Genomic DNA, 23,431 nt, shown 5'->3' on the forward strand with positions numbered 1-23,431 from the left:
GTCATCAGCCATGCTACTGTCTACAGGGAACTTGAAGAAGTGCAGAAGAATGGAGCGAAACAGATTTTGGGGTGCCAATATTCCATGATGTTTCTTGCTTTGGTTTTCCTCTGTAGAGCAGGCTGGCCTGAAACTCACTATATTAGCCACGCTGGCTTTGAACTTGAGGGGGCCCTCCTGCCTCAGCCTCCTGAGGGTTGGAATTACAGGCATGAGTGACCAGGCCCAACTTTGCCTTTCTTTTTTGAAATGTTTTTCGTGGTGCTGGGAATTGAGCTCAAGGCCTTGGGCTTTCTAGGTAAGTGCTCTACCACTGAGCTAAATCTTCAGTCCTTGTTTCGTGCCTTTCTGTACATCTTGTGATTCAGACACTATTGGCATTTTTGCTTTAGATTATCTTTTAAAGGATGTTGATTCAGCAAACAGACTTTGAAGACAGAGACAGTGTCTCCTGAAACAGGTCAGGCTTACTTATTGCCCACTGTAAAAAATTCAGGAGCCAGCACTCAGGAGGCAAAGGCAGGTGGATCTCTGTGAATTCAAGTCCAGCCTGGTCTACATAGTGAGTTCCATGAGTTCCAGGCCAGCTGGAGCTACAGGGAAACCCTGTCTCATAAAGACCAAAAAAAAAAAAAAATTCAGGTTTCCTAAACTCAGAGTTTCTCTCCTATAATGCAACTTCTGTTCTCTCTCTCTCTCTCTCTCTTTCTTTCTCTCTCTCTCTCTCTGCCATAAAGTTGCATCTTACTCCGTTATGTGCTCCTGCCATGATGCTCTGCCTCACCACTGGCAACAAGACAATGGGGCTAAGCAACCATGGACTAAAACCTCTGAAACCATGAGCCAAAACAGCCTTTCTTCCTTATAAGTCCCTGGGAATGACCCAGGGCTTCAAGTGTACTAGACAAGCATACTCTGCCACTAACTACACCTCCTCTTTATAAGTTGACTTATCTCAGATATTTGTTACAATAATGGAAAACCAACCTAGCAATCCACTCCATGCTCAGGTATTTGGCCCTCACACTGCCTTGTGGGAACTAGGTGGCCCAATGCTGATACTGTGGCTCTTGCTATTGAGAAACACAATGACCTTTGTCTCTGGCCCAGAAGTCTCATGTCTTCACCAGCATCTATGACACTGTAGAATGCTAACTTGTTAGCTTTAACCCAGGAAAGAAGCCCAGACTCCTCACAGTTCTTGACTGTTAAACCACCATCTGTGATCACTATAGAGAAAGGATAATAAAATGTATCTATTTGTTCTTGTTGGTGAAAGATGGAAAAGCAACATTTTGAAGAGTCACCACTGTTCCATGTGGAGCCTTGTCAACCTCAAAGCCCTGTTCTCAAACAGAGGAAACCAGGAGCTGGATGGAGACCCCTAGGCCTTCTGACTGCCTTGCAAACATTTGTTACTCACAACATCTTTCTTAGTGTGAACTGAAAACAACTCTTATCTAATCATTCTCTGAAAAGTTCTGCATGATTGGCTTTGCCTTAGTATAAAAAGTTACCAGAGCTTTCCAGAGAAACAAACAGACTTCTTAGGAAGAACATGAGTTCCTGACTCTGGAGGTCACAGTGCTAGGTATCATTGCAAGGAAGTTAGAGACAAGCTGGCACTTTAGAAAAAAAGGGGGTAGACCTTTAAGAGCCCTTCTTACTTGCAGCACAAGGTGACCCAGTAACATGGCAGACTCACAAGTCCTAACTCTCTGGCTATCTTTGTGTAGCACCCCATTGACTCTTGGAAGCAACTGTTCTTCTCAGCCTGGCCTACAACACTGTTCCTGAGAAGTAGGATATGACTTACATGCCCAGAACAGCATCACTTGTTCTGGTTGGTAGGGAGGTAAGGAAAGACAGGAATGGTTTGAGATCTGGTTACTCTAAGGACCAAGGAGGGACATCAGGCAGATTGCTCAGTCTCAACAGAGCTTTACAGTATCTCTCTGGGAAAGAGGAGGCCTGGGAAGTGGGGATTGTTGTCACCCTGGGAGTGACTGGTTAAGAGTGCCTGTCTACCTGGCTACCCACACTATCTCCATTAGTCTGATAGAGACTCATAACTGTATAAAAAGGTTTTTGGAAGAGAAGAGACAAGTGAAAACTTTAAAGTACTGGGCCTCCAAAGACCATCCTGTTCCTTCAAGATCAGGGGAGTAAACGACAAAGACTTTCCTAGACCATCCAACTAGAATTTGCCCAGTTTTAGTTTGGAACATAAATCGGATGCTCAATGATCTCTGTGCCAGCCTGTCCAGGTCTCAAGAGCCTTTAAGCAAGATCAAATATGTGGGCTTTGAATAGAAGTTGTTTGGAGGCCCTAGTGTTCTGGAGTGAAAACTCTCCATGGATCTGTATGGAATTTCTCACCCTACTAGCAGAATAAAACTGGAAGGTGCCTTACATCTATCAGTGAGAGACCATGCGCACCCCACCTACCTGAGTAGCTTGGATGTTTACATTTCCTTCTCGTAAGAGCTTCCAGACGACAGCCATGTCTTCTTTTGTCTCCGCAGAAGCCAAGGGAGTGATCATCACAGCAGTATAGCCAGCTTTGTTCTGATGATCCACATTGCAGACACCTGCAAGGGATGCAATGGATGCTGCGAAAGATCCAGGGCATGGAAGCCAGACTACACTTCAGCTGTTCAGCAGGACACTGCCTGCTGGCTAAAGTGCCTAGAATAGCGTTTCCAGTATAGAGTCACTGACTTACAGTTTTAGCAGCCTTTGGAACTGGCTACTTTTCACTACAAGTTTTCTGAGGATGTCTAGCAAGGGAGGAGCACAAAAGGGCCAGAGACAGCCAAGGGTCAATGATCATGATTTTATATCCTAACTCTGAGCCCAAGATAGTATCCCCAGATGAGGACATAGAAGGCCAGAGAAGTCACAAAAACTATCCTTGTGAAGGATAGGTGGGACACAGACTCAAGACTACCCAGCCCTGGAGCCCATCCTTCTTCCAGCCACATACTACCTACATGTGTGCACCGTAGGTCTCACTCTCTCTAGCTCATGTTATGTGGAACTCCAGCTGATGGCTGGATCTGTAGGTCCTTCTCAACAGCTACCGTCTTCCATGCCATGAACCAGGGGCATTAAAAACTGCTACAGGATAAACATGGGACAGCTTGAGAGGGAATTTAAAAACTCCCTAATTCTCTCCGAGAACAATTAAGAGTATACTTTTTGGGGCTGGAAAGATGGCTCAATGGTTAAGGACACTGGTTGCTCTTGCAAAGGACCGGATTCTGTTCCCAGTACCCACATGGTGGCTAGCAACTGTCCATAACTCCAGTTGCAGGGGATCTGACGCCCTCTTCTGACCTTTGTGAGCATTGCATGACACAGGTACACTTACATGCATGCAAACAACACATAAGCCAAAAATAATAAATAAAAATATTTTTAAAAAAGAGTGTACCTTTCATGATAGAATGAAAATCTGGCATTTTTTAAAAAATTATTTTTATTTTATGTGTATGCATGTATTGCCTGCATGTAGGTAAGTGCACCCGTGCCATGCAATGCCCGCGGAGGACAGAAGAGGCTGTCAGGTCCCCTGGAACTGGAGTTACAGACAGTTGTTAGCTGCCATGTGGGTGCTGGGACCGGGTCTTCTGCAAGAACAGCCAGTGTTCTTAACCGCTGAGCCATCTCTCCAGCCCCAATCTGGCATATTTTTAAGATGAAGCAGTAAATGAGAACTTAAAAGAACTTCTGCACTGTAGCCCCAGGGATACGCAATCATGTCCCATTGCACAAAAGGAGAGGTGAGGGTTATCCCACACAGACTGAGGCCTGAGATCCAAATGAACCTACTCCGGAAGAGTTTTGGGTGGAAACTTAAGCTGTCTTGCGCTGTTGCTCATTGCAGAAGACTGTGCAGTGCTTCTGGGCAATAATAAAACTATCGCAGTAGAGACAGCATTTCTTGCTATAGTCTCTTCTGTGAAAACGGATCAATGAATGGACCTACCTTCTGGGGTTATTATGAAACTTATGGCAAATATAGATAAATCACTGAGAACAGTGCCAGGCACTTAGCAAACACCAGAGAACACTGACTGCCATTACTATTACTATTCAGAATGGGATCTTTATGAAAAGATATCAATTAGGGCCACTTACAAGTCCCATGGAAAAGAAAAACAACATTTATTTGATATTCCCTCTTTCTAACCAAAGAATGTTTCGGAAATGTGCCATAGGCACACGAGAGGTCAGTGGCTACAGAAAACCCAGTCTGGCTCATTTACCAGTAATTTTCTCTCCTGAGCCCCCCAACCACTGTCCTGACAGAAGCTTAGCAGTAGCTCTGTGCGTCATAGCTCTGAGCAGATGCCTGTGCTGCCTTGTTAATAACATTATAATTTTTATCCCTGATCATTTTATGTTTGCTTTACAACGTGCAAATGATCCTCAGGTTACCAGTTCTTGTATCTCTTTAGAAACATGATGTCTAACATATTAGAGGGAGGTTTCATTTCTCCCTAGGGTTCAGGAGGGGAATGAAGACCCACACTCTTACAGAAGCTCCTTCTGAGCAGCGCCTGATGACCAAGTCAACCACCCACGGAGGGAAGAGAGACAAGGCTCTCAACAAACCAGACTCCCACTCAACAAGTCACAGTGGCGAAACAAAAGACTCATCACTATGGCCTGCCTGCCAGAGGAGTACTTGTGACTTTCCCCTTAATCATGACACACCTCTGTGCACCCCTAACAGTCACATGCTTTCTAAGTGTGTCACAACTGCCTCTGAAGGGAGCCTAGGTTTGGGGAATGTGACAGATCTGTCATCAACACCTCTTCCACTGAAACTGGGAAAGAATGTATGTTCAACCCATTCTCTATAGCCTTCCTTCACACTCTCTACTTATGTTAGCAGTTTCAGCATGTCAAAGGTGAAGTGTCCCAAAAACCTTTAAGATGGATGAGTATTATCTAGACTCTCAGTCAACAGCAGCAGGAATTTGTAACATCTGGCTGTCCAATCTCTACACTGCCCCAGCCCAACTAGCAGTGGAGGGAGACTACAAATCTGTGAGCTACTTAAAGACAAGGGCTATATGCTTGTATTTTCTCATCTTTGGAGTCTTTGTGAATAGTACAGGTGCTTTCAAAGCCTCACAGTATCCCTCAAACCTACTGTGGGGCAGCAGAGATAGTTAGATCTTGGTTGGAATTCTGGCTCAGCTACTTATGGTTCTATGACCTTAACCCTGTTAAGAACATCTGAGTCTCAGTTTTCTCACTTGGAAGATGCAATTGGTTTCTGTTCTACAGTCCCTGCAAGGTTTGTATGTGGTGGTGTGTATATAACCTCACCTAGCTCAGTGTCTAGGACAGACATTCAAAGAGCTGTAGCTGTTGTCACAATGTCAAAATGCACCAGCGACTTCGCTGCTCATACTCTGGTGCCCGTGGATTTGAGATCTGAATTTTTTTTTTCTTTTTTTTTTCTTTTGGTCTTTTGTTGAGACAGGGTCTCCCTGTAGCCCCAGCTGTCCTGGAACTCGCTATGTAGACTAGACTGGCCTTGAACTCACAGAGATCCTCCTGCCTCTGCCTCCCAAGTACTGGGATTAAAGGCGTGTGCCACCATGCCCGGCTGTTTTTTTTTTTCAATATTTTATTCATTATATTTAAAAATTTTATGTATATGAGTATACTGCCTGAATGCATGTAAGTGCACCCATATTGTGCAATGCCCACGGAGGTCAGAAGAGGGCATCTGATTCCCCAGGAACTGGAGTTACTGAGGGTGGTTAGCCACCATGTGGGTGCTGGGAATTGAACCCAGTCCTCTGCAAAAGAAGCCAGTGCTCTTAACCGCTGTGTCATCTCTCCAGCCCATTTTGAATTTTTGAGATGGGGCTTGGAATTCACTATGTAGTCTTGAATTTGTGTCTCAGGTGCCAGGATCATAGGTATGGCCCACCATGAGCCTGGAAAACAGAACAGAGGCACACTTCCCTGTACAATGTCCCACAAGCAGTTAAGTTCATCAACCATTCTGAATGTAGCTGTGAACCCATGAAGAAGTGAAGTCAGTCATATTGGCTCAATGTCAGAACTGGAATTTAATTCTTTGATGACGTTAGTATCAGAAAGAACTTTAAGCTGCCATTGTATATGTCACCTATGCTGTTCAGGGGAGGAACCTCAAGTCTATTTAACAGAATTGTGGAGAATTAGAAGCTCACTGGGATTTAACCAACCTCCCAGGAGTCATCTATCACTCATTCATTTAACAGATAGATTCACTCATCACTGCTATGAACTAAGAACTGGTTGCTGGGGATGCTTAAGGAATGGGAGTGACAAGAGCCCCTTTTGACAGAGTTAACAGTCTGTTGAGTGAAAGTGACAAGCAAAGATCAGCGAAAAAAAGAAATAGGGGGCTGGAGAGATGGCTCAGTGGTGAAGAGCTCATACTGTTCTTGAAGAGGAATCTTGCAGTTCCCAGCATTCATGCTGGGTGGCTCACACCCATGTGTGACTCCAGCTCCAAGGGGATCTGATGCCTCATGTACACATACCCACATACAGATACAGATACATCATGAAAAATAATAAGACAAATAAATCTTTAGGGGGCTGGAAAGGTGGCTCAGTGGAGAAGAGCACTGACTGCTCTTACAGAGGACCCAGGTTCAGTTTCCAGCAGATAACAAACAACCATATGGGATCTAGTTCCAGGGGATCTGATACCCTCTTCTTGCCTCCAAGGGCACTGCACAAACATGGTACAGGCAAAACATTCATACAAGTAAAATATAAATAAATTTAAAATATTTTTATCTTTAAATTTTATTTTTAAAATTATGTATATACGCGTGCGTCTGTGTGTGGGCATATGCATGCGTGCAGGTGCCTGTAGAGGCCAAAGGTGTTGAATACTCCAGAAGCTGGAGTTACAGGCAATTGTGAGCCACCCAACATGGGTGCTGGGAACTGAACTGAGGCCCTCTGTATACGCTCTGAACTGCTAAGCCATCTTTCCAGCCCATATCCTTTTTTTTTTTTTTTTTCAAAAAAAGAAATAAATAGGTGCCTGGTGTGGTGGTGCACAACTTTAATCCCAGCACTCAGGAGGCAGAGGCGGACAGATCTCTGAGTTCAAGGCCAAGCCTGGTCTACATAGTGAGTTCCAGGCCAGCTGGGGCTACAGGGAAACCCTGTCTCAAAAAGACCAAAAAAAAAGTGTTCCCCTAGGGTGGGAGATGGGGGTGGGTCACCACTAGATAAAATCACTGCAAGAGCAGTCAGTGCTCTTAACTGCTGAGCCATCTCTCCAGCCCCTGGATCAGGAATTCTTCATAGCCTTCTGTACACTTCCATCTGGATGAACGTAAAGCCCACGCAACATCAATGCTGCTTTCCCCACACTTGCTTCTCCTTTTGTCGTACCGTGTTCTCAGTCATCCAAGCCTGGCAAAGGGCACCAACTTTCCTTGTACCTCACAGCCAGCTGGTTTCTTTCAGTTTTCTAGTTTGACCATCTCCACCTATCACAAGCCCCTGCCCCATGCTCTCGGTGGGCCCCTGCAATACTGTCTGGTCTGACTGCCACCTCCTCTCCTACTCTTTCCTTTAATCTACTCCATGAGGTCACACTTCCTGGAGGACTCCCTGGCAATGTGCTCCCTACATAAAAACCATCTCAGCTTCCCAGTGCCTTCTAAACGGTTCAACTGCATCAGTTTGGCATCCAGGGTCCTGCGTGTGTGCCTTCAGCTTACCTTCCCAGCCTTATTCATCTGCGACTCAAACTAGGAGTCTTCTGGTCCCAGGCAGCTTTTCTTTCCTCATGCCCCATGATAGCTTCCTCTTCTGGGGAATTTCTCAGCTCATGGAACCACCTGCTCCAGGCACCTTTCCCTCTCCCTGAACTGGACACGATCTCATTTCTGTATCTTGAAATCACGTCTGGATCTCTCTTTGCTGAACCATCATCCTGCCCCACTCTGATGTTTAAGCTATAAGCTTCTGGGAAACAGGCTGACATCTGGCTCACCTTTGTACCCCTGATCCTAGCAGTATGGAAGTTATATTCAATAGATATCTGATGAATGACACATGAGTCAAATTGGTCAATTGGAGCCACGGCTTTTGTTAAACACTATCTTATGAAGACAAGAGAGAGGCATTTCCTAAGACAGTATGGTACAGCTCTGGATTTGGACAGACCAAATGCAAAATTCTGCTCTGAGAAAGTCCTGTATCTACAGTCCTCATTTTCCTTAGCTGCAACATGACAATGATAGTACTGATGACTTCATAGGAGTGTTGTGAAGAAAAAAATGACAGAATATAGGCAATGAGTACCAAGATTGGAATGATGCAGTGATTAGCACAGTCCCTATGGAAGGGTGATGTGCAAACTTGTGAAGAGTTCCATATTTTTAAAAAGCCCAATAGTCTAGTCCAGTTCTTGGGAGGAAAGAAGAATGCATAATGGTGAAGAAATAAGTGTGATACAAGAATATCCCTTACTGTAATCCTAGCTACTCAAGAGGCTGAGGCAGGAGGATTGCTTGGAGCCCAGGAATTCAGGGATGGCCTGGGCAAATAGTAAGAGCCCATCTTATAGAAGCAAAGAGGGGCCCTTCAAGGATGGCCACAGACTGTAAAAACCATTTCTGACCTGTGTCCAGCAGCAGCTTCACAATGGCAAAGTTGGAGTGGGACACACTATAGTGAAGGGCTGTGTTCCCACTGCGATCAGCCAAGTTGACAAGCAGCTTCAGGAGATGTGGGGAGTGAGGCTGAACCTCGAGGAGGTAGGCGGCCACCACAGCAGGGCTAGATAACTTCCGGCTGGACACTCGGAACCACTCTTGACTGATGGTGTTCAAACTTTGCCTCTGAAATGGCAAAAGATTCTAATTACAAGAGGTTCCTTGGCCTGGGTGCCCCAGATGGGGCACCCACTGACACCTAGACGGGCAAGCTTTGGGTATGTCTGCTTTTGTCTCTTCACTTCCCTTAAGTTCTTCTCTGGAATATCCGGAATGGCAGGGCCAAGAATGCAGCAACACACTTGGCACCTGTGTGATCACATTGTGTCCAATGTAGGTGGAAAGGAGGATGGAAGAACTCATTTCCAGGAACAGAGCACTTTCCCAGTGACAGTGTGGACCTATGGCAAGTGTAGATATACTCTATATACTATATACACACAATTCTTAAGACCCTTCCTTTCATGCACACACAGTTAGCCCATGTTGACTTGCCCCAGACTCCACCAGGGCTCCTGCCTGTTTTGTCAACATTGCATAATTGGAAAAATGCTGAGACAAACAACACACCCAATTTATGTTGGAAATGAAACCCAAACAGGTGTGTGCGTGTGTGTGTGTGTGTTGTGTATGTACCTTAGCCTTAAAATGTATTTGATCCCTCAGAGTAAAATGTCTAGAAATCCATAGCATTATCCTGTTATTTATAAGATTGGCTCCTAAGCAACCATGTACAGGAAGAGCACTGAGTGGAAGACATCAGTTCTGTGTCTGGCAAGACCAAGTGTTTAGGCCACACACTTAGACTGTTTACTTAAAGGGGAGGAGATGCTGTTGGGGTATGATTACTATAAACAATTTCATGCTCATTCTGGAAGGAGCACCAGGTTTAGTCATTAAATCTATATGACCACATGTAAGGCCTGGCTCAGCTGTGTGACCATATACCTTCCTTGAAACTTACTTGTCCCTTACAAAATGGGGCTGGTTCCTTTGTTTCCAGGGCTCTACAGGGTGAGATCATTGTATAACCTGCTTTCTCTTTCAGTCAGGAACAAGGTAGTAGAGATGAACGGGATGAGCATCCTATGGTTTAATCTTAATGTAGGAGTGGTACCAGGCTTGCACACACTCAGTCTTTCATCACATTTCCAGAGCAGAAACAGCAGAGTCATTTGTGACCAAAACACTTCTACGTATCAGAATACCTTCTTTACAGAATAAAAAAAATCTGGAGAAGGGCCCTGATATTAAGGAGCATAGTGGTAGATTTTAAATGGAGAGCTAAAGTTGACAGAATGCTTGCTTACTATGCATGAAGCCCTGGGTTCTATTCCTAGCACGATATAAAACTAGGCATAGTGGCAGGTGGAGGCAGGAGGATCAGAAGTTCAAGGTCATCCTTGGCAATATAATGAGTTTGAAGTCAGCCTGGGCTACACGAGACCCTGTCTCAAAATGAATGAATGACTCGCTAAGAACGGAACTGAATTCTTTCATTTATTTAAGTATCAGGAGTTTTCATCAAGACCCATCTCACACATTGATGTTTTAACAACTGGGAACTGCTATTTGCCAAATTAGCTAGGATAAAATAACACAGTTGGGTTGGGTGAGTAACACACATTGCTGAACTGATCATTTTTATTCTCTGGGCTCTTCTGCTGAGGAAGCAAATGGGTTTTGAAAGTGCTCCACATTGGGTCTGACAGCTGTCTCCTGGCTCGGCTCAGTAGTTCTTGATTAAAAATAGACCTAATCATTGGATATGAGGATGGGAAATATCGGGAGATAGTTTTCTTAGTTTTGGTCTCTTGACCCATCAATACATTTTAAGAAAAGTGGCAATATGGTAGAATTAAATGTCAGGGCTTGAGGGTGATGGGGACGTGCTGCCCACCACTGTCATTTCATTGATGAAGAATTCAGGCTCTGAGCATTGAACTAACTGCCTTCAGACGAGGTCCTGGGACTAAAACCCATGGTTCCATTCCACTTGCCTTTTCTACTTTATCCATACTTCTGTTCAGCTGCAAGTCACTTTTAAGCCTTAACTACAGAGTTTGGTGGTAAGTACCCCTGGGTCCCTGGCTTGCTTTCTTTTGTGTACTAATCCTTCCACTTCCTCAGCATAACCCATCTCCTGAGGTAGCAATATTTAGGTAAATAAAGCACAGGACCCTCAGAGGAAGAGGTGGTTCAGTATGCACGGCATACTCCTGCCTCAGGCAAGGGACCAAAGTTGCTATCGAAAATCTCCATGTGACCATAGAAAATCAGAGTACCAGGAGCTGGTCGGCGGTGGTCCTGATTTCCGGCAGGTGTTGGCTCAATGCTTGGCATGCATTAAGAAATTCTTCTGAGGGTTTACACCTAAAGAAAATAAAGGGATTTATATAATCATTCTCTATGTTGCTAGAAAAGATGTTGTCTGTTCATTGTCTTGTCTCAGCAGCTCAAACATCCAAACTGAGCAACCACTCCAGGATGTGCGACACTCCTCAGAAGTAGGTGTGGTCAGTCCTGGAAATATGGCTCAGCTTCTGAGCTCTCCTGAAGGGCAAGCTGTCTTTTCATGCTGCTTTTGTCAGGAGCTGGAGCAGATGAGGCAGCTGTTGGGGCCATGGCCCAATCAATGGCAGTTACTGTCATGCTAGGAAGGAGGACTGCCAAAGACCCCAATCAATAACCTTCAGGTTATTCCTCCATGAAAGACACCATCAACATCAACAGCAACCATGAAACTAGAGGCTATGAGCCTGATGTGTCCTAGTGACAAGTACTTGTCTTGCTGCTGTGAAGACGTAGTTTTGCATGGAGGCCTCAGTGGGACTTAATGGTGTGGCCTGCAAGGCTTCACTCAGTACCACAGTTTTCTTGTGCTGCCACAGTGGAGCAGCCCTGGGGCCTACTCTGTTCCTTCAGTGGTCGTGGCTGGGCTGTTTTTACTGTAGCAAGCACCTACTCTGTGCTCAGCATTTACTATATTTCCTCATGCAGTACTAGGTCAAACCTGTGAGGAAACTGAGGTGACTGTAGATTAAAGACTCTGTCAACCAAAGCATGTCTAATGCTGTGTGGCCTCAGCACTTGAGCTATGACAGAAAAATCCGTATAAGAATCAGAAGGCCCCAGGCCCAAATCCTTGCAATGTTGGGGCATCACCTCAGCTCTCAATGCCTTTGTTTCCACATCTGTAAATCTGGGATCACAATAATTTCTATCTTGCAGGGTTGCTAAAAGGATTCCATAAAATAATACTTGTAAAGTCCCTCACATTTCCAGTGCCAGTAAAGAGAGCACTGGCTGTGGGGGTGTATTTCATGGAGGTAGAAGTCACATTTACTTAATTCACTCAGTGACAGGGGCTGGCACAGAACCGACCCTCAATAATCATTGAGTGGGTGGAGACAAACTCATACATGAGCCGGGTGTGGTGGTACACACCTTTAATCCCAGCAGTTGGGAGGCAGAGGCAGGTGGATCTCTGTGAGTTTGAGTCCAGCCTGGTTTACATAGTGAGTTCCAGGCCAGCTTGAGGCTACAGGGAGTCCCTGTCTCAAAGACTAAAAAAAAAACAAAAACAAAAACAAAAAAACCTCATACATGGACAATATGAAAAGGGGAACATACACTCTTTAGAAGAACAGGTGTCCCGTTTATACCCACATGACTTACCTCTCAGCCTTGGGATGGGAGACTTCCTCTCCAGGCCCACTTGTTTGGCCTTCGGTGACACCCTGCCCAGCCTCATAGCTGGGGTGTGTATCCTTGTCTCGTCTGTGCTCCAGGCCCTCACATTTCTTCTCAGTCTCACTGTCAGACAAGTCCTCTTGGGAGCTATCCTCCCCACTGGTCTCCTCACTGGAGGTGGTCTCATAACTGGGGAAAGAAACAAAGGTTACTGGTCTATCCTTCCTGCCCAGGGTAGGTGGCCCCTGTCAATACCAGTGAACCAGGTCAGCCTCGGGTCACACCCTCCACTCTCCTGACAGCCAAGAGTCTACCCTCATACCAGCACAGCACCAGGGGTTTCCTGAATTCCAAGGCTCTGGCTCTGATACTGCAGACTATTTGGGGAGAAAGGATACCTAGCTGCTATTTGCAGCAAACTCGTGAACAGTCCATCCTCTATTTGGCTGAATCAAATCAGGTAACCCAGGCAGGTAATCTTAGGTTCTCACTCAAGCACTTGCTCCTAGAAGTTTAGTGTTAGGTCCAGAGAGGAACCCAAGTCTAGGCTAACATCCCTCACATCTACCTCAAACTCCCTGAACTGCCTGATGAATCTTCTCCTCTCAGTTTACACCTGGCTGGGTGGGCGAACCCCTCCACAAAGGGCTCCGTGTGATTCCTGACCACAACCTGTCTTTTTCAGCTGCAGCCTGACTGAACTACTGCTTCGAGCAGCAAAAATTAGGGCATGGGCCACCAGACTCATGGCCATCCCTCCTGGCACCGATTCTCCTGTTGAGCTCTAAGAGACAACTGAAGTCACTCTAGAGGTCATCGGAAAAACTCCAGGGGGTCATAGAGCAAACTCCAGGGAGACCTACTGATTCCCCTACTCATGTTCAATAGGAGACCCTAACAGAAGATGCTGGTATTAAGATTTGGGTTTTGAGGGCAACAGACCTAGCCACAGGGTGTCAGTGGCCATGGTTTCTAATGAGTTGTCTTGATGGCCCTTGCACAAGGCTGCTATGGAACATTTATTCTTTGTTTTGCTTAAGCCCCAAGCTTTTCCGCTACTGTACTTGGAACAACCTTCAGTGTTTGTGATTTAGGAAGTGGAGGACATACTATACTTAGTGAATAATGCTCATTTTAGGATTTCTTCCATAAAAAGTACTTGGAAGTTCATGCATTAATCCGACAGAAATTTACTAAGCACCTACTATGTGCTAGGCAGCATTTTAAGCATTCTATACCAAAGTTCCTGACTTGAAAGAGCTTATATGCTAGTAGGCAGAGGTAGAGAACAAACATGCAAATACATATTGTATTTAGATATGATAACGACAACAAATAAAACAGGAAGGGGCTATGGCTAAGAATTATGGGAAGAAGAGCTACTTCAAGTGGAACATAGATTCCAGCTGAGCATGGTGGTACACAAGTATAATTCCAGCACTCAGGAGGCTGAGGTGGGAAGACCGACTGTGTGGTCATCCTGGGTTACATAGTCAGACCTTATCTCAAAAACAGATAAGCAGGGGCTAGAGAGAAGGCTCAGTGGTTAAGAGCACTGGCTGCTCTTGCAGAGGACCTGGGTTCAATTCTCAGCACCTACATGGTGGCTGAGAACAACCATCTGTAATTCCAGTTTCAGGGGATCCAACACCCTTTCCTGACCTCTATGGGCATTCCATGATATGGGTGCACTGACACACATGCAGGCAATACATTCATACACATAAAATAAAAATACTTTAAAAAGCATTTAAAAAAATAGATTAGCAAAAAGTATCCTAAAAGAAACACAGGTGCTTAACTTTGAAACCACATCAGAACCGTTGGAGTGTTTAGCATTCTCAGTATGTGGACTGCACACCAGACTAATTGCACCAAAGTCCTCAGGACTGGAATCAGTTTTCAAAGCTCAGTATGTCTCTGGCATGCAGCTATGGTAAGCATCACTGCACTAGAGCTCCAAATACTCAGGGTTTGCCAGGAGAGGATGTTCTGGGCAGGGCAAGCAAAGAGGAAGGGAAGGATGGAAGGTGATGAGGCAGCCATGCCATCAAGTCTCTTCCAGGTCTGAATATAGAGGGTACCATGGGGGCGTTTAAGCTGGGGAATGGTGTGACTACTTTAGGCTTTGACATTAGGCTGATACAACTCCTGTTTTTTGTGTATATGTGAACCAGAGATGTAAACAAAAGGGTTTCTCATCGGGTTACAGGGTTACACAACAAAGTCGAAGGAACAGGTTGTCTTTCATTACTTCTGACATTTTGCTCACAAAATCCTACAATGTCACTCCTTGTTTTCATTTAGTTTCTCTTTGCTGACCTGAATCAGCAACTCCCACTTTTAGGCAGTCTCCTAGACCCACCAGCTGGACCAGGACCCTGTCAGGCCTCCACAGTGTCCTGTACTTCCTTGTCCAAGAGAAATTATCTTGGCCAATCAGCCATTCCTCTTTGCTTATCTCTATTTTATTTTATGTGTATGAGTGCTTTGCCTGCATGTATGTAAGTGCACCATGTGTGTGTCTGGTGCCTGTGGAGGCCAGAAAAGGGCACCCAATTCCCTGGGACTGGAGATACTGATGGTTGTGAGCTACGATGTGAGTGCTAGGAACTGAACCCAGGTCACCTGTAAGAGCAGCAAGTGTTCCTAACTGCTGAGTCATCTCTCTAGCCCCTGCATCTTTATTTAAAAATTACATTTGCTTATTATTTATTTATTTAATTTGTGTGTGTGTGTGTGTGTGCCTGTGCATACATGTGCACCACAGTGCATGTGTGGAGGTCCGAGAACAATCTGAGGGGGTCAGTTCTCTTCTTCCACCATGTGGGTTGGGGAGATTGAACTCAGATCCTCAGGCTTGGTGGCAATCTTGCTGTGTCCTCTTTGTTTCTTGACTTACCTGAGAATTAAAGGCAGCAACTAGGATTTATTTGACTTTAAAAAAGTCCTTGTTACCTAGCATATTGCTAGAATTTAATAAGCATTTGTGAAATGACCAATTTAGAAAGCAGTAGGGTACAACTTAACATATTTAACTGCAGACTGCACACATCCCAGACTATACTGCTTAGTGACGTCATAGATGTCTTTGTGTGGTAGTCTGATGTTTGAACAGTGATCAAAACCCCAAGGATGCCTTTCTCAGAATGTGTTCCTATTGCTAGGTTTCTCATGACTGTATTCTAAATCTAATGCTCAATGTCAAGCCTTGAGAAGGCTTGGTCCACGTTGTATATCAACAGACTAGTTGTTTTTGGATTGATTTGCAGTAAGTCAAAGAAAGAACAAAAAATTAAGTGGATTGATTTGGGAAGGTAGTGGTAGAGTGTTTGCTAGCACGTACAAGACCCTGGTTCAATTCCTGGCACCATAAACAGATAAAACATGAAGTTCAATGAATCAGCAAAGCTTGTACTAGTTTCAGTGTCAGAGGCCCAGATATCCCTCAAACTCCCAGAAGCCACTTGGAGTCCAGGCCCTGGGGGAAAGATTAGGACAAATCATATTAAAAGCAGAAGTTCCAACAGACCAGCACAATTGGCAAGGAGCCAAACATATGCATGAAGTTTTAAAGGGCCATGGAGCTTGATTCCCTGCAGAAGAATGAAAAACAGATGTGTCCCCCAGGAAAAGAGTGCTAAGGACAGCAGAGGGGTAGGTAGCAGGGAAGGCAGTCTGAGCTTCACAAGTGATGCTTACCCACCGTTAACCCCAACAAACTGAAGGTTCTTTTTGGTCCCATTACCTCCTGCACGGAAGCCATAGTCTTTCTTTTTCATTATGGATTTAAGGCTGGTCGACGGGGAGATCTCTAGGCAGACACAACATCACAAGTTAGAATGACCTTGGGGTGGCCAAAGCAGGATTCTTGATTTAAAGGGATACAGGCGTGTGAAGAGGGAGAAAGGGACAGGGGACCAGATAATGCAAATCACATGTTTTCCAGCCTTTAGCTGGAGGCCTTTGTGGTTAATGTTTGTAGAATGGTTCTTGTTCATGACGTCCCTTTGTGTGTGGGTTGACAGAGCAGTTACAGAAGCACTTCTCAGAGAACCAAGTATGAGTGCCAGTATTATCTGTGTCAAGGCTGGGAAGTCTGGGGCAGGGCAGAGCTCAGCTCTTTGGACTTTGGCCTAGCATGCATCTCTGCTCAGGGACGCCTCAGTGGTCCTTCCCGGCTAACAGACAAGTTGCCACTTGTGGCAGGGGTAGTGATGACACTGGACTCGTGACAGACACATGAGTAAGGCCACAAATCTTGTGCTTGTGTTCAACAGCATGGAAGACATTTCCCCACAGGCAAAATTAGAACTAGTAGGAAAGTGAGAAAGTAGCTAACTTGTGACTGAGGCAGGCAGCCGACTTGCATGCTACAAGGCACTGTTCTGTTGAGTTTTTCTCAACAGTGTAGAGTGAGTGTGAAGATTTCTTAGCTGTCCCTGCTTGGCTAAAGGATAATGTCTATATGTCAGCCCCCCTCCCTCCTGTCCTCCCCCTCCCTCTCTCTTCCTTTTTCTCTTTCACTCCAAAAATACTAAATGAACAATTCCAGATATCATTATAACGCTCCTTCAGATTCAGCCTAGAGAAAACCTCTGATATGAGAGGCCAGAAAGGAAGGCAGGAATCGCCAGGCCCAGGAAGCCAGGAAGGGAGGCCCCAGGGGAACCTAAGTCAGTATTATTCTTGGCCTGAGACACAGCCTTTATATGACAGAGATGAGGTGCCCTTTGGGAAGACTTGGTGCTGCAGGCTCAGGGCTTGGCAAGTGGCTTTCCCTCCCTGCCAGGTATCTCTGTGGCCTGTACTATTTAGCTGTATGTGGCTCTGCAGTCAGACCCAACGCTTCAACAAGGACAAGAGTTGAGGTGCTGGCCTCCACTCATATACAGATCAGTTTTATTCCTCTGGGTCTCTGGGTGCTAAAATCCTTTTAAAAACATATTAGTGCAATAAAAACCCTTTGTCCCTACAGTTTGTCATTTATAGGAGAAGGAAGTTTCCTGTCCCAGTCATTAGTATTTACCCAGTGGGGTGGAGGAGGGTGGGGTGGTGGAGAGCTGGGTGGTGGAGGGCTGGGTGGGAGGCTCCTTCTGCTCTGGGGCCTGGGCTGAGTAGGCAGACAGCAACAGGTTGAGGGAGCTGAGCAGCTGGCTCTGGATGCTGCTGAGCTTGGAGGCGGGTTGCTTGATAGCGCTGGCTAGCTCTGGGTACCCATGCTCCAGGCAGCTCCACTGTTCCTGCAGGAGCTCCTGAATCTTTTTCACATACTGTCCAATTGTGACATCTGTCGGAGTACTTGGGGGCCTTTCTGGGTGCTCCTCCCCTGGGAGTTCTGAGTTGGCCTCTTCACTGACCACTGGGGCAGCCACTCGGTTGCTGCTCCATGGAGAGCCTCCTGCTCCCCTGCCTTGGCTTTCAGCTCCCACCAGTGGACCTTGCTCCTGCTCAGAGACCTCTTCCTCGATCCTGAGTTCCATGGAGAGGCAGCTGCATAAGGACGAGGTAAAGACCTGCTCAGGTCCCTTTGGCAGTGACAGCTGGGGTAGTAGCATATGTTCCGCAGGACTCTGATTCCCTTGTGTGCATCTCTCTTGGGACCCTAGGAAATCATTCTCCTCTGCTGTGGACCTCCAGCACTCAGAATCTGTGATGCTCAGCAGGTTGACCCCAATGTTCTTGTCATATAACTCCTTAGGGAGGAGTTTATGAAGGGGATCAGTGTTCACCATGGCGTCAGCCTGGGCCTGAGCGTCACTGGCCTTTTCTTGGCTAAGCTTTTCTTCTAATTGGGCTACAGTGAACTCTAGCTCTTGAATCCTCTGTTCCCTAGCCTTGATCTCCTCTTCCTGCTGCTGGAAGGCAGCTTTGACCTGAACCAGCTCCTCTGTTCTTCCTGACAACTTGTCCTCAAGGTCTGAGACCTGCTGTTTTAGACCGGAGATGCTGTGGGCATCTGTCCCTGCCAGGCCCAGGCTTTCCTCTGTTACTCCGATGCCAATGCTCCTCACGTCCACCTCTATGGGTGGAGGGGGTGGGATCTCGCTAATGTTGAGCTCAATTTCATCAAGGGGGACATCATTCTCAGGGATGGGTGAAGGCAGAGGGGGTGGGCTGGGTGTTGAAGAGCCAGGAGTGAACACCACCTCTGTTTCTCTGGCTTGTTGCTGGTCCACCACATCCTCTAGAACCACAAGTGCATTTTGGACTGAGGAGCTGGGACCTGTTAGAGACAGGTCACTTGGAACCTTCACTTCTCTCTTTGCAGGCTCAGCCCCCTCTGAGACCATCTCTGGAATTGCCGGTCCCAACTCTGCCAACTCCCTCTCTCTTGTTTGTGCTGATAGATGGAAACCTGTGAAGGCTTCTACAGGGGTAAAGGTGCCATCACAGACACCGTCTTCACCCTGGAGCAGAGGGAGGGCAGGAGGCACAGGGGGACCTGAGCTCAGGCTGGGCTTCTCAGAGGCCCTGTTTTGCAGCAAGGTGGCAGGCATGCTGGATGCTCTCAAAAGCTGGGGCCGTCCGCTCCCAACAGTCAGCTCAGCAGTCTCTGGAGCACCAACCTCCAGCTGCCTGGTGGCCTCTGCCAACAGGGCTCTTTTGTGGTAGCTCTGCTCACTAACAACCACTGAGGCCTGGTGGGGATCACCCAGTGGCAGTGACTGGAGTTGCTCCTGGATCCCCAGGGGTACCTTTTTCAGTGCCACAGGGGACCAGTTTTGCTGGGGAAGAGTGGCATGGGGGCGAATTCCATTGTTGGGAAGGCTGAAGTTTCGGGGCAAAGTGCTAAACTTGGCCTGCTTAGCCCTTCTGTGGATAGGAATCCTTTTGATGGTGTTTCCCTTCTCAATGTCATCCACATACTTGAGGAAGTCCAGGTCCAAGTGAAAGCCATATGGGGTCTCCACAGAATAAGGGTGGCTCTTTGGGGGGTCTTTCTCTTCATCCCCCTGAGAGGACTGGTCCTTGGCTAGGAGACATGAGACATAAGAAAGATACACAAAGTTAAAAGGAGGCTGAATGTCTGTGACTTTGACTTCAAGCTACCATGTGAGACTTCTCAGTTCTAGCTCTGTATGATGCTGTAGTGCTCATGGATTTGGTGACTGTGCTGAAATATCATCTAGTCAAATCAGTGTGTATTTAGCCCATGTTTGCTAATGTCAGTGCTTTCTAATTTTTAGTATATCATCTCAGTTGCCACTGTGGAACCCGCCCGCAGACCAGGAAAACAAAATTGTCCGATAGCACTTTTCTGGGTTGAGTCACGCACTGATGAAATGAAGCCTTAACTGGCAGTTATGAGCATAGACGTTTCTGAAGGATGAAATACACAATTTTCTTCGCATTCAAAAAGAAACTGGCATGCCTAAAGTAGGTACTAGTAAATCTTGCAAAAGGCAAAGGTATTGATGAGTTATACCTTCTACATTATTTAAGCTCCTCAGATGCCTGAGCCTTTGGTATATGAAGATCAAAGAGAATGGGAACAGGCAATCATATATAGTCAATGTTCCTCCCCCACAAAAACCTGATCTTCGTTAAGGAAGTGATATTAGATAGCTGAACAGGCTCCAGCAGATAAACTCACACCGAGGGACATCTGGGTACACAAACTTGACTCGATGTGCCTTGACATATATGACAGAATGCATGAAATCCTGTGAGTGGGCTATGGGGGGGGGTTGCAGATAAGGAGGTAGCACTAAATGTGATTAAGGTGTATTATATGAAATGCACAAAAATCCAATAAAGATATATGTAAAAAAACTGCTTAGGGATTAACAAATGTGAGTTCTACGTTCAAATGTAAGGAAATGCGACACTTCTCATGGATCAAAAAAAAAAAGTGGTGAGGGAGGAGAGCCCAAGACTATCAAAAGGGGCAGACATACATCTTTCCAGAGGTATGGGCCTCATGGCTTCTTAGGGGAGCCTGAACTTGGTTGAGGGGGCATGGTGGAGAGAATGTTCTCCATTAAACTACGACATTATCAATCTCTCTGCTGGCTCCCACCAGAGGACACTAGAAATGAGTCAGTCCTTTGATTACTTGAAGGCAGTGGGACTTGCATTCATGGATTCTTTTTCAGGTTAAAGTCTTTGATCCTTCAGTGTTCCTGGGATGATAGTTCTTGTTACCTCTAAGACATTTTATTAAAACATGCTGTGAGAACACTGGGTTCAGAAGAGATTAAGAATACAGATTCTAGTGGAGCATGGTGGTACATCTTTAACCCCAGCACTCAAAGGCTTAGGCAGGAGTTTAAGGTCAAAGCCAGCCTGGGCTATACAGTGAGACTTTATTTCAAAATATGGGTATGGTGGCATATGACTTTAATCCCTGCAATCAAGAGAGAGAGGCCAGTCTGGTCTACATAGAGAGTTCTAGGCCAGCTGGAGCTACAGGGAGACCCTGTCTCAAAAAAGAAAGAAAAACAAACAAAAAAGAATATGGGTTCCAGAGCCCTAGTCTATAGTTTGCTCTGTGACCTTGGGAAGTTACTCAACCTCCCTGTGTCTCATCATCTATAGAGTGGGAATGATAATAAGTAAGGTAAGATTATTGTGAAGCCTAATTAATTATGACTACAGTGTGCTGTAGTACCAGTGTCTGGTACATACTAAACATGTTCAATTATTATAGTTACTATCTTTGTGATGCTCAAAATATAGAGAACTGAGATCCTGCTAATGGAAATCAACTTATGTGGCTCACTACTGGGTATGAAATAGGGGCTGTGCAAATTCTCCAGGACTAATTCATTGCTGGGTTTTAAGGAGTAAGCTCTGGGTACCAAATTATATAACATCAGCAGTTATGTTCACTTATCTCAGCTCCTATTTATTGAGCACCCATGTCAGTCACTAAGCCACATTTTAAGGACACAAAGAGCTGTCAGGAGCCACTCCTACTTTCAAAGGATTTATGATCAAGTGGCAGAGACACTAGCAAATTCAATACAATATGGTAAGAGCAAGTCACAGATACATGCCCACAGAAGCCTTCTTCACTGGCTTACTTTTTACTCTCTCTGGAATTATTTTCTTGGACATGTAAGGCAAATATGCCTTGCTAAGAGAGGAGAGATTTCACAAAAGTGACATAGGACTGGATGTTAAATGAACAAAAAGTTCCAGAACAAGAGGGCAAAAGACTTTGCAGCAGTTTATCTCCCAGATGGCTCCATCAGCTCCTGGCCCCTTTAGACAAGTAAGCTAAGTCTTTAGACAAGACTCCACACAGAAGGGTGGATTCTGTTTCTCCAAGCCTTTGAATCACAAGGCTGACTTGTAATACTCTGACCGAAAGAATATGGCAACAGTGATGCTGAGAGAATTCTAAAGTTGGGTTGTAAGAAGATGGGAAGTTCCCATCAGGGTCTCATAGAATGCTACAGTGTAAGAAATCCAGCTACTCTGAGATTGTCTTGATGTGAAGAAACCTAAACAGGCTTGGAGAGAGGTCATCTGCAGAGGGAGGCAGGAGATGGGGAAGGAGGGAAGGAAGAAGGAAGAGAGAGAGATACCAGGGATGAGGATAAAAGTCACCAGCCAACATCAGACTTCAGTTCCAGGAGGGACCCAGGTAAGGACCATTTGGCTAAATCTGTATCAGTAGTCAACTCTTGTGTCAAGCCACCAAGTTTCAGGGTAGTTTGTGTACAGTAACAGATAGCGGGCTAAGCATTCTCTAGAAAGACGTCAGAGAAAGGACAAAAACACAGAGGTGTGAAATCACACAGCTTGCCGGGACTTAACACAGTTTATATAGCCACAGCTTAAACTGAGGTATGGAAGAGTACAGGGTAAAGAAAATGGGAAACGCAAAGAGTGGTACGCAAGTCAACAAGCTCTGACTTCACTGTGCAGGGAAGGGGGCTCACGGACAGGTTTTAAATAGGGGAGAGGGCTAGTCAGATTTCAGGAAGAGCAGCTTTGCTGTTGTTGGTTTAGTTTGGTTTGGCTGGGTCTCACTTTGTAGTCCAGGCTGGCTCTGAGCTATCAATCTTCCTGCTTGGCCTCTGGAATGCTGGGATTATAGGTGTTGTGACACCCTGCCCAGCTCTAAATGAACATTCTTGCAGATGAATAGAAGAAGGATAAATTGGAGGCCAGGAACCAGTTGGGAGACTAAGATGGTGAAGGTGAGAGAAACTAAAAATAGTGGAGGGAAGGGGACAGGTTTTAAAAAGGCATGAATGATGTGACAACTGAGGGTGACACCTGGGGCAGTGTCCCTTCTTCCAGTGATGCTACATGCCTGCTCTGTGTCTCTATGCTGAGGACGGTGCAGACATCTCTAGAGAACAGGATGAAGCCAACTAGACACGTGGAGGCTGATCTCAAACATGGCACCATGGAGCCTGTGTGCGGCCACTGCTAAATAGAGCAGCAGGCCTGTGGTGACATCACAGCCAGAGGGACCAGGATGAACTGCTACTGCTACACACTGTGGTCCCTGCGGGGCTCCAGGAGTGAGCTGGGCAAGCAGTGAATGTGCCTCTGGCACCCCAAAATCTCCACATAAGCTCCTATCCTCCACCCCCACAACTTTTTTTTTTTTTTTTTTTTTAACTAACTTGCCTCTTTACTCAAAGAGGCACTTTGGCAATTTCAGTAAATGTGAACATTCTGCTATTGTTTTCTGCTAGCCACACTCAGCTATGCTTGGAAGCCCACTCCGAGGCCTTCAGGCTTAGGAAGGACAGGCCATGTCAGAGCGAAGATACCCTGCCTAAAGGTAAGTGAAGGGATTTATGGCCCAGAGGAGAGACTGCACTGTTTATTTGCTTACTGCCCCTATTCGGTAGAAATTTTCCCAGTGGCCTCTGGGAGTACAAATGCATAATAACATCATTAAAAGGCAAAATCATTCAGCAGAGAGCCAAAGGGAGCTGGAGGAGCCTGAGGCTGAGAAGCTATCAAAGGTGAGTGGCATAAGGGGCGTTTTCCTGCTCTCTCTCTCTCTC

General features: G+C 45.8%; 1 protein-coding gene across 1 annotated transcript in view; it reads right to left on the reverse strand.

Moving 5' to 3' along the window:
• Kank4 (KN motif and ankyrin repeat domains 4) overlaps positions 1–23,431 on the reverse strand; it is a 70,898-nt gene that overhangs the window by 11,200 nt on the left and 36,267 nt on the right. Inside the window, 6 exon segments of the mRNA XM_008827157.3 lie at positions 2,449–2,591; positions 8,666–8,885; positions 11,045–11,132; positions 12,438–12,641; positions 16,155–16,266; positions 17,482–19,428. Of these exon segments, the coding sequence (XP_008825379.2) occupies positions 2,449–2,591; positions 8,666–8,885; positions 11,045–11,132; positions 12,438–12,641; positions 16,155–16,266; positions 17,482–19,428 (2,714 nt within the window).

Source organism: Nannospalax galili, unplaced genomic scaffold (assembly GCF_000622305.1).
Source record: "Nannospalax galili isolate Female #2095 unplaced genomic scaffold, S.galili_v1.0 scaffold793, whole genome shotgun sequence".
NCBI classification, from domain to species: Eukaryota; Metazoa; Chordata; class Mammalia; order Rodentia; family Spalacidae; genus Nannospalax; species Nannospalax galili.